At 45.9% G+C, this 16,140-nt stretch overlaps 1 protein-coding gene across 2 annotated transcripts in view; it reads right to left on the reverse strand.

Moving 5' to 3' along the window:
* Positions 1–16,140, reverse strand: part of LOC122389745 (sodium bicarbonate transporter-like protein 11) — a 91,739-nt gene that overhangs the window by 14,436 nt on the left and 61,163 nt on the right. For both annotated transcript variants that reach the window (XM_043382077.1, XM_043382072.1), the window contains exons 5-11: positions 10,297–10,485; positions 9,667–9,741; positions 9,176–9,311; positions 7,406–7,519; positions 3,365–3,571; positions 1,945–2,128; positions 1,528–1,634 (exon numbers count right to left, since the gene is read on the reverse strand). In XM_043382077.1, the coding sequence (XP_043238012.1) occupies positions 1,528–1,634; positions 1,945–2,128; positions 3,365–3,571; positions 7,406–7,519; positions 9,176–9,311; positions 9,667–9,741; positions 10,297–10,485 (1,012 nt within the window). The remainder of the gene's footprint in view (positions 1–1,527; positions 1,635–1,944; positions 2,129–3,364; positions 3,572–7,405; positions 7,520–9,175; positions 9,312–9,666; positions 9,742–10,296; positions 10,486–16,140) is intronic.

Genomic DNA, 16,140 nt, shown 5'->3' on the forward strand with positions numbered 1-16,140 from the left:
AATTCAACCTAACCTACCACCACAACACCTGCAGAGGTACCTTCCTAGAAAATTGGAATATTACCATGATTGCTTGTCAAAATGTGTGTCATCATGCTCTTGTTTGACAAGTGATGTATAATAAATGTGACATTCAAAAATGGTCTCCTGACTGTTGAGTGATCAGAAAATTCAAATAATCAGGGTACAATGCTGTGCATCATAGTGCTCACTAATCATGTTGTTTTTGTGTAGGCCCTCTGAGCATTATTGTGTACACTGCCATGTGCACCTTAAGGAAAAAAAAGTGACTGGTGGTACATGAAAAGGGTTGTGCAACTGTGAAGTTCATGCCCTTGGTCTTGTTGGAGTCAAATGCCTATAGCTATAGCAGGATCAGTGAGAGTTGTAGACATGCTACATGCACTGTGAATTGAAGATATTGGCACAAAATTCATCCATAATTACTATGCTTAACACCTAATGTAAGAAGCAACATAAATGCCCAGATGATACAGCTCTCTGGTCAACATCACACAAATTTATTGACATACTTTGCAGGTACATATTTACAATCATAGCAAATACTTTCAATTTGATTCAATAACTAGGTGCTAGTAAGCCTGCATTATTGTAGGTACAACAATGAACATATATTTAATCATAAAACACTTTCTCGTGGCATTCATCACATACCTTTTTACCGAACAAGTACCTATCTACCATGCAATGATTCTAAATTTTGTCCGCAATCCACCTATATCTCAACTGACACATTGAAATTGAAATACCCTAACAAAACCTAGAACTGTACAAAAGAAGAATGCAATGCTACAAGAACTATGAAGTTCTGAAGTTATTCTCACATGCTGGAATGTTGAAACTCTACTTTTGTCGTCCATTTCTCCACGTTTGATTGAGCCATCATATAGAACTGTTTTCGCTCTTCAGTCATAAGCTTTTGCACAAATCTTGAATTTTTACACATCATCTTGAACCATGCTCCAGTCTTTCCAACAAGGTACTATGGAACATCAAAGCAATTTTGATTTGTTACAACAGCTTCAGATCATGATAGGCTTGAAGTTTGTTACACCATTTGCCAGACAAAGCTCTACAAAATGTGTATCAATTCCCAAACTAAGCAATTGATTATATCAGTATTTGCAGTTTCCACACAATGTTTCATAATATTATTCAATTTTTATAACAAGAAACCCAAATAATCCACAAATTGTTATTGAAACACTCCCACTTCAAGAGTTCACGGCAATAACAATACAAGTTCAGAAGCAAATAAACATTGCGCCAGATTTCGTATGAAACGCGCCATCATCCTGAAGTTTCTACCACACACGGTAGTTCAACCGCAGCCGTAGTGCGAAAACCCCTGCCCACCTTACCCCACGGCGGAGCTCGGTTGCAATTTGTAAATACGCGCCTCGTTCAGTATTATATATTACCGACCTCTATCAACGCTTCCTTAGAAACCTCTGTGGTTAATTATCGTTTGGGCTCTCAAAGGCGTAACGCCGCTCCCCCACTTACTGTTAACGTCGGCAAACAGAAACGAGCCGACGAAGCTCATTACGAGCACGGCGATGGGGAGCGAGTAGTCTGCCAGCAGCTCCCGCTTGCTGGCCTCCAGGTACGGCCTGCCGCGGAGGGAGCAGACGGTCAAGGCGTGGTCTCCAGAGGGCGATAAAGACAGGGCGAGGTGTTTGAGAATCTCAGTACTCCGACCTTTTAAGCACTTTCAGTCTAGGTGACGGACAATGCTAATAAGAATTATAGGCATCTGAGGAGAAGGGGCAAGATTTTCAAGGGAAACATCGATTTTGAGACCTATCTAGCTCGGGTTCTCAACATTCTTATGTTAAAAAGAGACAAGTAAGTGGGAAATTCCTTTGCTTTTCATACGGTATATTGTATTGTACACAATAAGACGGGTGGCAATTTACTCACGTCTTGTTGAAGTTGTAGAGCGAGACGCCCACCCATAGAGTACCGAGCATCAGCAGGAGGAACAGCAGGCTATTCTCGCGGTGACAGTCGAGGGGCGCCACCAGGGTCCCGTTCACAGCCTCGCTGACGTTCAGAGCCTGCAGGTCCACCGTGCAGTTCTTGGACCAGTAGTTCCTCTTGAAGTCTGCAACAGATGTGGCGCGATGCAGTGTTTGACACTCATTTAACCCGCGCACCGACGGGGGTCTGCGCCAACTTCGCACCGACGGGGGGGGGGGGGCGGATGACCGCCCCCCCTGAGATCTCGAGAACGAAGCAAGATAGCGACAAGCGGTAAACGGCATCGGATACGCACGGCCAAGATCTACAATTTTTACTAAGGTCATTTTCAGGTCAGGTCAAAGATGACGTCACAGGGGTCGAAAAAGTCAAAATGGCGGCGCTAGATATGGAGAGTTTTTCTCGAATAACTTTCGAATTAGTCAAGATAGGAACAAACTAAGGGCATCATCGTGATCCTCTCGTCAATCCGCATCGAATGATATATATGTTGACCTCGAAAGGTCAAGGTCAAAGGTTGACCTCAGGTCACGTGACCTCGAGGTCATCATGCATATCATTCGATGCGTCTTGACGAGCTGAACACAATGAGACCATCCACGCGTCTGTATCTTGTTCCTGTACGGAGTTATTGGCCAAAAACCTTTGGTGACCTTTGATGACGTCACATGACCTCACAGCTGCCCAACAGCAAAACAGACCTCAAGGTAGTGAAGGTTGATTGTATATGAAGTCATGTAAAGTATATGGGGCCATTCCGACCCGTTTAAGTGGTAAAAACAGGGAGTTGATTTTTCCCCCATTGACTTATAATGGGGAGGTCGTGAAATTGACCTGACCTTAGGTCACCGATATCAAAATTCCGAGATATACAAATTGTAGCTACTAATGACCTTATAATATCCTGCGACTTTCAAAGGCCTCCGACATCTACTGTAGCTATGGCACGGTGACAAAGTTGCAAAAAAGTGACTTGAGGTTGGGTCATTCAAAGTGACCTGGTGACCTGACCTTAAAAGGTAGGAAGTTCAAACTTGCACACCATGTGTAAAATTGATGAGGTTATAGTCATACCAAATTTCGCGGCGCTACGCGCCGCGGTTTTCCCGCTATTCGCAAAAAAACCTCAGGGGGGGGGGCGGATATCCGCCCCCCCCGTCGGTGCGCGGGAAAATAGATACTTTCAATGAAATTGGACAAAGATGGAGACGTAACTGCTGAAATGTTGATTGGTTATGTTGGATGCATTTTCCTCCAGAAAGATATATGCAAGGAATTTGTTTACTGCGTTGAAATATTACAACACGCCATGCTAATAAAATTTGTTGCAATGCGATGTAAACTCCGCGGTTCTGCTCACTGGATATTGCGTCCCGCGACGCATCGACTGCGAAGGCGATGGAGATGAAGATGGCGAAAATCTCCTCGGTGGATCGCGTCGACCATCGCATCAGCCGCGAGACGCCGAACACGCTGTACATCATGATGAAGAAGGAGTTCCACAGGCCGACGGCGCAGTACATGGAGAAAAAGTCCAGCTTGAAGTCCTCACATATGGTGTGTATGACTGCCGGAGGGTACAAGTGAAGCGTCATGGTCTTGTGGCAGTTGAGTGGGATAATGAACAAGGTGGTGCCAACTCGGGCTAATTTGCTTTAGATCCCGGCTCTGTATGGTGTACATGATAACATGTATGTGTGTATGTAACATGTATGGTGTAACATGTATGGTGTACATGATAACAGTTACCCGACACACCCCACAGTGGTTAGTTCATGTATTCATTAAATGGAGTAGAACATCAGAAGCTTTATTTCCATGTTGCTACATATTGATTGAACTTCTATCTGCAGTGAACATTAAATGATTTTATGTAGGGGAGAGTGGGGAAAGACGCCCAGGGTTTGACTATGTCATATATTATTCGAAAATGACGATCGGAAAGCCAAAACTTGGAGTTTCAACGGAAGCCGACATCATTTTTCTCCAAAAATATCACACTTTCGTGCCTGAAATATGATAACTTTTTTTGCTATTAAGCATTTTCCTGAAGAAGTGAAAGGGGGCATCTTACCCCACAGGGTGGGAAAGACGCCCCCTGTCGTTGGGTAAGATGCCCCCTGCACTATATATTATTCGAAAATGACGATCGGAAAGCCAAAACTTGGAGTTTCAACGGAAGCCGACATCATTTTTCTCCAAAAATATCACACTTTCGTGCCTGAAATATGATAACTTTTTTTGCTATTAAGCATTTTCCTGAAGAAGTGAAAGGGGGCATCTTACCCCACAGGGTGGGAAAGACCCCCCTGTCGTTGGGTAAGATGCCCCCTGCACTATAAGTGACATAAATAGGCACGTAAATCGCCTGAACGAATCAGTAGTCCCTTCGATCCTGCTGTAGACACCAAGCGTCATCGTAAGGGCCCTCAAAAGTAGTCGTAAGGGGCTTCAGAGGTCATCGTTAGGGCCATCGTAGTCCAGCGTGGCCAAACAAGCCTCCGTGGTGGCGTTCGGAGACCACTGTGGGGCCCTTGTAGGTCTTGATGATGCTTGAGGGCCCTTGAGCCCATCGTGGGGACCTCAGATGCCAGCGCGGCCCGTGGAGCCAACGTGGGAGCCCTCAAAGGATGTCGTGAGGGGCCCTGGAACCAATAATGGGGCCCACAGAGACCGTCGTGAGGGCTCTCAGAGTCAGATGCCGCCTAAAAAGTCGCTGTGTGGGCCGAAAGACCGGCGTGGGGAGCACCCGACCGTACCGGACTCTCAATAGCCCCAGATCGGCTTTGTCTCTCATCACAAGTATGTAATAAATGATTTGACGGGCTGCTTGAAGGACAGCCTACGGATTTAGGGGGGCGTCTTTCCCCATCAGGACAGGGGGCATCTTACCCCAAGGTACCGAAGTAACATTAAATCATCACCATTTGTTAGCCATAAAACTAGACCCTGAAACAAACTGTTTGGGACACAGTACACGCATGTTAATGTATCACGACTATAGCAAGGGACGCAAAAATTATCTACCTTCTTTGATATTTACAATGTTTTGACGCCAAAATATTTTTTGAAAGCAGCAAATAAAAAGCATGCAATCACCAGCCAGCCGTTGCCCAACTGAGCTTCACAAATTTTTGTGCAGTTAACAAGGCATGGCTTCCGCTTTACGCTAAGAACATTAATTTCCAGGTTCGATTCTGTGTTTCCCCGCTATAGGGGGTGGGGCGTCTTTCCCACCTTGGGCATCTTACCCCACTCTCCCCTATTAGATTCTGATGCAACGTTCCATTCTCTTAACCCGCGCCCCGCTGGGGGGGGGGGGCAGAATCTGCCCCCCCTCCCGTTTTTCGCCAATAACTTCTAAACGCGTTACGCCAGCGACGTCAAACTTTCAGTACCTTATCATACATCAATTTGACACGTTCCCTGAAAATTTGAGCGAAATCCGTCGGAAATTTTTTGAGAAATTGACGTTTTAGTGACGTCATGTTCGCCATTTTTGCCTCAAAAAACGGCAAAATTTCAAACGCCGCTAACATCTTCATTTTTAAAGGAATCAAGACGTAACAAATAGGTTATACGTGATTCTACTTTGTCTATCAAATGGCTATCTCGGTTTTTTGAAAATTTTGGATTTTGGCCAACATTTTTCCAAAAAACTGACTTTTTTGGGAAAATATTTATAAAATCCGAAATTTTGAGTTTATCGAAAAAACCGGAATATATGTCAAAGAAGTGGTCTATGTGCACCTACATACCAATTTTTAGAAGAATCGGTTCAAAAATGTGGGAGTTATTCAAAATTTTATGACGTCACGACACACAAAAATTTTGAAAAATGATTTTTTTTGGAAGTTCTAGACCTCGTACGGAAACAAAAATAGCACCATTCGATTCACCGTGAAAAACTGCATCGGATAGACACCTTTTTAGGCCTTAACAACCAACTTAAAAATTTGACCTCACTTGACCTGACCTTGACCTGACCTCGACCTGAAATTCATCCAGAGGTGGTCCATATCACTTATTGAGCGTGCCTATTGAATTCCATGAGTAAAATGACCCATAAAACATGTGTCGCATATGCCCTTTTCTATATTTTGTTTTTGGTGACCTGACCTGACCTGACCTGACCTTGACCTTGACCTTTGAATGACATTGTGTGCAACGAATATTGTCTTGGTAGTCTAAGAACACGTTTTGGGCAATCAGTCTCAGTCCATTCTTCGGCAACTACGGTGCAAGGCCGATACTGTAGAAACTTGCATTTTGTACCCTTGACCTGACCTTGACCTGACCTCTGACCTACTTAAGCAAAAAAATTTGGGCTCTTAAGATCCGCCTTGTTGAGAGCTTTCGATTGCCGTTTTCCCCGTCTTTCTACGACCATCGGTTCGGAAGTTAGACAGGGGGGGGGGGCAGAATCTGCCCCCCCCCCCCCCCAGCAGGGCGCGTATGGCTGAATACCCCAGCGGGGCGCGGGTTAAACTAGGAAACAATGTAGGCATCTAATTTATGTAATAAAAGTCATTGTCATCACGGGAGCATAATGTCTTGAATATTATGACGCTCCATTTTGAAAACCATCTAAAAGCTCTGCGTGGACTAAATAAGAGAATGCCTACTCTGCTGCATTACAAGTTTCTCAAGGCTGTCTTCATATATTTCTGCAAATATGTATGTTCCTATAATATCAAAATATTATGATATTGTGCAACTTTGATCAAATATCTGAGTTTTTGTTTCTGCTATAGCTAGCCTGAGTAAAAAGTTTCAGAACCTTTCGTTTCCTTTTATTCCTTCTGTCTCTCCCCTATACGCCATTCCTTTCTTTTCATCCTTGTCTATCCTTACCGCTTTTTAATCTGATAGTGGCACATCACTGCATCATGCATCTGTGCCATAGGACATGGCAGTGCTCATACTCAGCCTCAGTCATAATTTGCAAGACCATTCCGGTACCTCAACTAGCTAAAAGTCCCCGAAGAAGACGCCGATCGATGGTCCCACTGACGAATCGACTGCCGTTTGGATTGGGCAGCACAATCCGCCGGCGGGGAGGGCCGTTACCAGGGGTTCATCGCTCATCGCTCGGTAGGCGGACCGGGCGATTATCGGCGACCGAACCGACGGCGACGAATCGCTTCCGGTGCTTACGGGCGAAATGACTCAATTGGCCGCGACCGATGTGCTTTGACAGCCAGAGCATGGATTGGCGACCGTAACGGTAAAAGGCATAGCGTAGCTAAAAGTTGACATTGAATATCCCCGTGCAATGGCTCTTTGGTTTTTACCATCTCATTTGACTAGCCATTCACTAAAATCCATGCGACCCTGAGCCTTGAATAGACCCTAAACTGAGCCTGAACCTGGAGACAGGGGACCGACTGTCGCGACTCACTTTTGATGTAGATGGCGAGTGGCGCCGTGGTGAGCAGCACCATCAGGGGCTGGCCGCCGAACACGTAGAAGAACAGGCCGCCCAGCGTCTGGCCGATGATAACCTTCTTCACGTCTGGCGGCACGGCACAAACACGGCTTAACATTTCGGTCAGATAAGACGTCGCATAATCCGCTCAGCGGATAGAAGATAATTACAAACAATTGTTAAAGCGGTGACTAGACTTACTAATGATACGGTATTGTATTTTACTGTTTTTTTTGTGGAGAAAATTGAAAAATACCGTTTTATATTTACAACTTCTGTTTCTACCTGTGTAGAAGCTTCTATTGTGCTGAATTTGACAAATAAAATAATGAATCCTAAATGAGGAACTTGATTTTGAATCACTCCATATCCTTCATCACCAACAGAGCGGTATCAGTTTCTGGGTCCGTCTCCCTCATTCTGCGCTATGGCGGCCAAGTGAATGACCGCTTCTCTACTGGTAACGGACCTACAGCCCACTGGACACACAAAGCCCGACGGACACATCCGTCATCGGCACTGCGCGGCCGGCGGCGGCGGCCGGGGGGGGGGGGCGACAGCGGCGAGGGGGGGGGACGCGGCACCCTTCCGGACGGCAGCCCGCGGGGACTGCGCGGACTGCGCGGCCGCTCACCGCCGCGTCGGCTTCCCGCTGGCGTTCAAAAGCGGCGCGCGTGACAGGCGCGGCTAATTAGGTCAATTGCCATTCAGGCGGTGAGCGAGCAGCGTCTGAAGCTCCGGTGACTGCGGCCGCGCGCCGCCCGCCGCCGCAGGCCGGACGTGTATTGATTTTGCATTGCAGCTCGTCTCGAGCGCGCCTGGCCAGAAGGCTGCGGTGACGGTGATGACGCCGGCCCGAGGATCGGCTCGATGACGACCCGCGCGGGGAGATAGCCGTCAACAGGGTCGCACGGACCGCGGGTGGGGGAATTACTGTCCGGTGGAGGTGGCTCCACCGCACTGAACCGGCCGACAGGATAACTCCGAGGGCGCACTGAGCGGCGATGACAGAGCGGAAGTGATCAAGAATGTGGAAAGCTAGAGGATATGTCGGATCTTTCATGAGTGGAGCTTTGAGCAGTAGCGTTAAATCCAACTAGAGGCATATACCAATGCACGTTAGGGTTAGTGACTACTATTCTTGGCATTTCTAATGTCAGCTGTTGAAATGGCTAAATATTTTAAATGGTCTTAACTCTTATGTGACCGCAGTCCACTCTGTAAGGGCACTTGTCTGTAAGAATTACAAATCAGAGACGCCGAACAAGTTGGAAAGTGGCATTTCAACCTTCGGGCTCCAAAGCTGCGTGCCCGCCGCAAATAGTTTCGCTAGTTAGTTCGGCTTGAACTGAGCATAATATACCATCTTGCTGGAGTTTCAGTACCTACGCCCTACAGTCGTTATAAATTAGGAACACAACAAACAATATTGCAAAACTAGGGTCTCGTGAAGATGTGCGAGTTGTAAAATGTATGTCAATGCTACATCTAACTTGCTACCGAGACATGACAAGGTAAAACAGGGATTATTTCGAAATATTTCTTACATCGCACTGACGTATCATTTTCATGCATGTTATTAGTTTGTGATGTAGTTACGTGTTCGGGTTTGCATTGATCATTATCATCTATCCTAAGCAAAAACAGTCATGCGTGCTTCCAGATTAGCCCACCAAACTGCATGCAGACGTGAGTGGTGGACGGGTATCGCTGAATATCGCATTAAATATGAAGAAAGCTCACCTATTTTCCCGTTAGTGTTATGATCGTTTAGAATGCCAAAGGCTATGGCAGGAAGAATGCAGGCGAAGTATAAGAAGAAAGTGGTGGATATCGTCTTTTGCAGAGTCTTATTGCCAACAAAGCCATCCACGAAATCCTGTTAAAACAGAACATCATCAATACATCACGCAATTGAAACGTAAGACGGCCAGACGCGGCGCTGGAGAACCAGACAGCCAATGGTACAAAGGCCAAGACAGCAGTTCAAAACTGAACGTGCATGAGAGAAGGTTATAAAGCTTGCATATCATTCACACTAATCACCAAACCAATATCTTGTATTATCTTGTTATATGAATATGTTCAGCTTAAGAATGTAAGAATAAAGTGGAAACGTAGCTTGATTTTTCACACCCTTCCCATGCAAAGGTTACTTGAAAAAACGTAGAGAAAATACAGGCAAATATTGAAAATGGAAAACAATTTCTTTGACCTTTCAAAAGCACCCTCACCTGTATGTAACATCTTGACCTCCTCTGCAGATCATCCCTTAGACCACGTCCAAAGGAGCAAAACTTTTCACTCTCCTGCAAATACAACGTTTAAAAGATCATACATATAGTTACCTACCCGTATGGAAACTCACCGTCTCTTAGACCGCAAACAGAGAACAACACGGAACTTTTACCAAGGAACTTTATACGGTACGACGTATCACCAGGTTTTACCAGGTATCGCAGCTCGGATATATCTAGCATTACCACATAGTGCATAGCGTTGCCGTCCTCTCACTTAGCTCTCGCCGCCTGCTCACCTCTGGCTCTATTCCTTCGCTCATCTAATTCCCCCGCGGCGCTAACCTATCCCCCCGCGTACCTCTGTCTCACCCCCTCACCTCCTCTACCTCCCCTCCACTCACATATGGCTCTACTTCTTCGCTAACCTGACTCCCCCGCTCACTTATCCCCTCGCTCACCTCTGGTTCCTCCGCTCACCTCATGTTTCCCCTGCTCGCCTATGTTTCCCTGGCCACCTTTGCCCTCCTCTGCTCACCTCACCTGTACCCTGCTCACCTCTCCCCGCTCACCTCTCTCCCCAGCTCACCTCTGCCCTCCGCTCACCTCTGCCCTCCTTGTGCTCACCTCTGGCTCGTTGTCGTCGGACGGCACGCTGAGCACCACTCCCTCGGTGGTCATCATCTGTGTCTGTTTCACCACCAGCTGCATAAACTCCTGCTCCGTGTGCGCCTCCAGCAGACGCTGGCGCACGTCCATGTCGGCGATGATGGTGGCGAACGTGCGTGCCGTCTCCAGAGCGTTCTTTGTACCCTTCTGCAGAGTGACGGGGGAGGAGAGGGCAGTTAGATGTTGTGAGCGGTGCGAGAGGGTCGCTGAGAGGTAGTGAAATGGTCGCTGTCTTCACCTTATACCTAAAGCGCTCGGAATACACGGCTCGCATTGTTCATTTTTCCTTACTTTTCGATATAACCTCACAACATAGACCTTTGTATTCGTTTATACAGAAGACTATACTCACAAGTACCTATGTATCTATGTTCTAAATGGAAATTCATTTCCTAGCGCATTCTTATTCCTTTAATTTAATGAGGGATTCTGTCGCACTCTCATTTACTCTGTGCTTCTTGCGGCCTGGGCGAGTGTGGAAAACCTCGTGTCTCACCAACGCATGTTTAATTACAGCAAACCACGCGCAGCCACGCACAATGCTGTGGCAAATTACTTCAGCACCGTCCCGTGTGATTCCTGCTCTCACTCTCTGCTGCTGTGATGAATGCTGAAATTAATACATTCTTAATGCGTCCCGTTGGAGCGTGCTGGAATTAATTATCGCCTGGTTAGCACGTCCTTGAGATAGATTAGTGCCTAATCGAGGGAATTACCGCCGGATTGTTAGAGAAGAATCAGCAATTAAATGTGAGGCCGATCGAATGTCATCCCTTGTTCTCTTTCTGTAAATGGCTGGACTTAGCTTATAATCGTCATTTTGTGGCAAAGGTTAAGGTGATCTGCAAATTTATGTTAACTTAGTGACATGAACTGAGACAAGAACTGAAAAGTGAATATTGAATTATTGTGACCGTTCTTTCAGATATACCATTAGCAGATGTTGACTGAACACTTCAACACTCAATAGCGGCCAGCGCCGGAATTTAAATCATTATGGATAGTCTTGCGGATCACGGCATGTCTCGTAGCCGCCCCTTGCGTCCCCCTGAACGTTCCCATATTCCCACTCTGAACGTTTCCTTATTCCAGCCGTGAGTGTCCCCATATTCCTGCCCCCTGAGTATTCCCATATTCCTGCTCTGCGTCCCTCGAGTGTCCCCATATTCCCGACGGATGTGATAGAGGACATCATATCGTCCGCTCGTCCAGCCAGGATGGGTGACATCCATCAGGTAACCTCGGCCCCAGATTACACACAGCCGCCGGCGCCGTGTCGGCAAACACTGGCCGACGCGGCCAACAACTTAAAGCCGAGCCGTAAAGCCGAGCGAGGGAGAAAAACGAGAGCTAGATGCAACAGGCCATCCTAGGAGAAGCGTGGTGTGTTTAACAATCTCAGTGTTGAAACAAATAAAATGTCAAAGGAAAGCAGCGGATGTGAATCAAAGCATCAGTTTGTGGCAGAAATCAGCATACATTCGCTTCATATCGTCCTGGAGTGAGCCACATCGGCATATCAAATGAAACGGAGCGCACCAAACTGCGGACTCGTTCCTTTCAATGACTGGCGTGATGAATGGAGTGAGCGCGGCTGGCGCTGGCCACTGCGGCCTGTCGGCCGCAGGTTGTCAGCAATGGATCGATCGCGCTCAGAACCGCCGCCTCCGCCTCGGCAGGAGATGCTGCCGGCCGGACGGCCTCACCATCCCGTACAGCCGCCGCGCGCGACCGAACGCCCACGCAGCAGTATTTCCAACGCAGACCGGACCAATTTGAATCCGTAACCAGGACCGCGTATAGGAGCTCGACGCGGTAGCTTCTCTGTGTCAGCGATTTCACCATATCGGCTCGCTTCGTGTGGCTGATGGAAACATGTACTATGGAAATTTAATGATCTTATCGTTTCCTAAACTTTAGGGTAGATTACTCGATGTCATGGTATCGATGAAGCGAACAAGAATCTAAGTATTCGGGTAGTCACTAGCCTTGATCAAAAGAAATTGCTTGCTTATAAATATTTTCAGTTTCTTCAAATTATAATGTCTCCAGTTGCACACATAGTGGTTAATTTCTATCAGAATAAGAGATATAAAATTGATTTTCATATAACAACGAGACTCAGTGTAGCAACATAACTCGAATCGCTTTGCACGAAGCATAACCGTCTAGACAGACGATGCAAAATTCATTGTCAGGTCAAACAACACGCCCAGCGTCACATCGACTCCGGGCAGATGGGGTTCTGTTCACTGTTTGGCGTCTGTGGCCGGCGCCGTGGCCGCTGTGTCACTGCTGGTCGCAGGGCGCGCCGTTTCCAACTGCAGTGTGTCTCCGCGATTGATTTACAGCGACCCACATTCACAGGAAGACAGCGGAAGCGGCGGCACAGAAAAATATAGTGATGAAGTGGGCCCGACAATTTATGGCCAAACACCAATTCCACGGCGGGGGAGACCGACAAAGTCTCAGACATGTCTTAGAAGGGATCTCACGGTTCTACATCCTTAGAAGTCGTCGAACATTTCAGTAGAAATTATCGTCGTCACACTTGAGTGCGAATTCAATTATATTCGTTGACCTTTGAGCCGTGGGACAGGTGTGGCAGCGGATGGGGAGAGGGAGGGAGGGGAGAGGAGTGGGGCGGGCTTGTGGGATGGGAGGGGTTGGTGACTGGTTGCTGTGTTCGCGAGAGTCACACGACTCAAATTATCGCTATTCGGATCAGTGTTCAGTCGACGTGCATTGTTTTGTTAAGCGTCTCATGCTGCATGGCATTTATTTTATATTGTACCTTCTGTAAACCATGTCTTTCAAGTGTGTATAACACCTGTCTAGCTGCCAGTGGTTGACATACCGACACTATGATTGCAGTGTGCTCGCCGGCGCCGTTCGTCTTCGTTGATGCTCGACCTGACGGCCGTCGCCTCCGCCGCGGCTCCGCCGGGGGTGCGGGCTCGCCCGGTACAGCAACTTCATTCGGCCATCTTCGAGGTGTCAGCCGCCGTCCGGGCGCCGCCGCCGCCTGGGACCGCGGCCCGTGCAGGGACTTCCAGTACCTTAATCCAAGCCCACCGAGCCTCGACTAATCCCATCCAATCTGCGACATCTCCAAGCATACACTGTACCGGACATGACATACCCTTAAACCTGACTTTGACAAACTCTCAATGGACACGGCTTGGGCTCTACCTAAACATTCAAAAACTTTTGACAATGCACGGCATCGAAACGAACCCAGGGCCAACTGATAGGACAAATTTAAGAATTGTGCACATAAACATAAACAGCATTACTGTAGAAAATAAAAAAGAAGAATTGGAACAATTTATACAAACAAACAACGTGCATATTCTAGCGCTCACTGAAACAAAACTTGATAATACGATAGCAGACAGTCAATACATGTTGGAAGACTTCCACCCGCCTATAATAAAAAACAGAACGCGACATGGAGGGGGTGTGGCCCTCTATTGTCATAAATCACTACCAATACAAAGACTTACACATATTGAAATTGGGAACCAAGAGTGGGTATGGGCAAAAATCAAGGTCGCTAACTTCACACTTATCATTGGTTGTATTTACCTTCCACCCCACCTACCATCGGACCGACTGCAGACATTTATCGACACGTTTACCGAAGCAGCCTGTTTAGCACAAACTCACTCACCGACAGCCGTTATAACACTGGGAGACTTTAACACGGGAAACATATACCTTGACAGGTCCTTTAATCAGCACAGTGGCATAACCTCATTTGACTACAAAATTAAGGAAACAGCTGACATGCTTAACTTTAACCAATTAATTGATGAGCCAACCAGAGTAACGTATGATGTCGCAAATTTAAGAGACCTAATCTTCACAAGCAACACGGACATAATTCAAAACAGCGGCACACTGTCATCATTTGCAAACCTTGATCATTTCCCCATTTTCACCGAACTAGACACAACAATAATCGACAATGTCGAGAAACCACCAATTGTTATTTGGGAATATAGGAAAATAAACATTGACATCTTGACCACGACACTTACCGATACAAACTGGAATGACATAATTGAACAAGACATTGACACAGCCACCTCACAATTCATTACCAAACTACAAGACGCGGCAACAGAATCAATACCAAAAATAGTCATCAGACAAAAGCGCAAAGACAAGCCATGGATAACAAGCAACTTAAAACGCAACATTAGAAAAAGGGACAGACTCTTCAAGCTTGCAAAACAAACACAAACTGACTTCAACTGGACGAGGTGGCGATATCAGCGCAATTTAGTCACTGCAATGAGCAGACAACTTAAAAACGAATTTATTAAGAATCAAGTTGAAAAACTGATCGAGCAAAGACAAAACCCGTACAAGTATCATAAAACATTACGTACCGTCATAGGCAGATCTACTGACAAAGACATCCCACCACTGCTGACACAAACCGACAACGTGATTACTGACAACATGGAAAAAGCGACACTTTTCAACGACTACTTTGCTTCTCAATCAACTTTAGACGTATCTGACGCTCATCCACTTCCAGACACGAACAGGACAAATGCAAACATTCCACAACTACAGAACTTTACAACCAGTGAACAAGAAATACTTCAAATCCTAAATTCACTAGATGCAAATAAATCGACAGGCCCAGATGGATTACCGACTCGATTTCTTAAACTTACGGCAATTCTTATTGCGAAACCCCTATCACAGTTGTTCAATAAATCACTTTCTCTCGGAGTGTATCCAACTGAGTTTAAAACAGCACATATTAAACCAATATTTAAGAACAAAGGGTCACCATCAGACATTTCAAACTACCGACCAATCAGCATCCTTTCAGTCGTATCAAAAATATTCGAAAAAGTAGTCTTTAAAAATATATATAAACATTTAACTGATCACAATCTATTAACAGATAAACAAAGCGGCTACAGAGGAGGTCACAGCACCGAATTACAGCTTCAATATCTGACACAAAATCTCTATAAATCTTTAGACGATGGTGGAGATTTTACAGCGATATACTTGGACATCAGTAAATACTTTGATAAAATTTGGCACAAAGGGTTAATTTACAAATGTGAAAACGAATTTGGACTTTCAGGAACACTTCTCAATTGGCTAAAATCATATCTATCCGACAGAATACAGATAGTTAAAATTCAAAATTCGTTCTCAGCTCCCCGTAAGATAAACGCTGGCTGTCCACAGGGATCAGTTCTCGGCCCTTTACTTGCACTTTTATACCTCAACGACCTCTCAACTCGTACAAAAAATGACATTTTATTTTTCGCCGATGATACATCACTTTACGCTTCCCATACATGCAAAACATTGAATTCCATTCAAAATTCTTTGCAACTCGACCTTGACGAAATTAAAAAATACGGACAAGAATGGGCCATCAAATTCAACGATTCCAAAACAGTACAACAAACATTTTCCCACAAACCAAACAATACATCACCAAAACTCACTTTCGGAGGACTTCCAATACCCATAACAAAAACACACAGGCACCTTGGATTGACCTTTTCTAAAGACCTAAGATTCCACGAACACATAAACGCCATCCTTACAAAAGCTAACAAATCCCTCAGTCCATTATATCCCATAGCACGATTCCTTCCCCGAAACACTCTCGACGCAATCTACAAGACGTATATTCGACCACATCTAGACTACTGCGACACTATTTACGACGGACACATTACTATTCACGACACCATGAGACTAGAGACATTCCAAAACAGGGTAGCAAGACTAATAACAGGAGCACTTTTCAGGACC

The sequence above is a fragment of the Amphibalanus amphitrite genome, unplaced genomic scaffold (assembly GCF_019059575.1).
Source record: "Amphibalanus amphitrite isolate SeventyFive unplaced genomic scaffold, NRLGWU_Aamphi_draft 000019F_arrow, whole genome shotgun sequence".
In the NCBI taxonomy this organism is placed as follows: domain Eukaryota; kingdom Metazoa; phylum Arthropoda; class Thecostraca; order Balanomorpha; family Balanidae; genus Amphibalanus; species Amphibalanus amphitrite.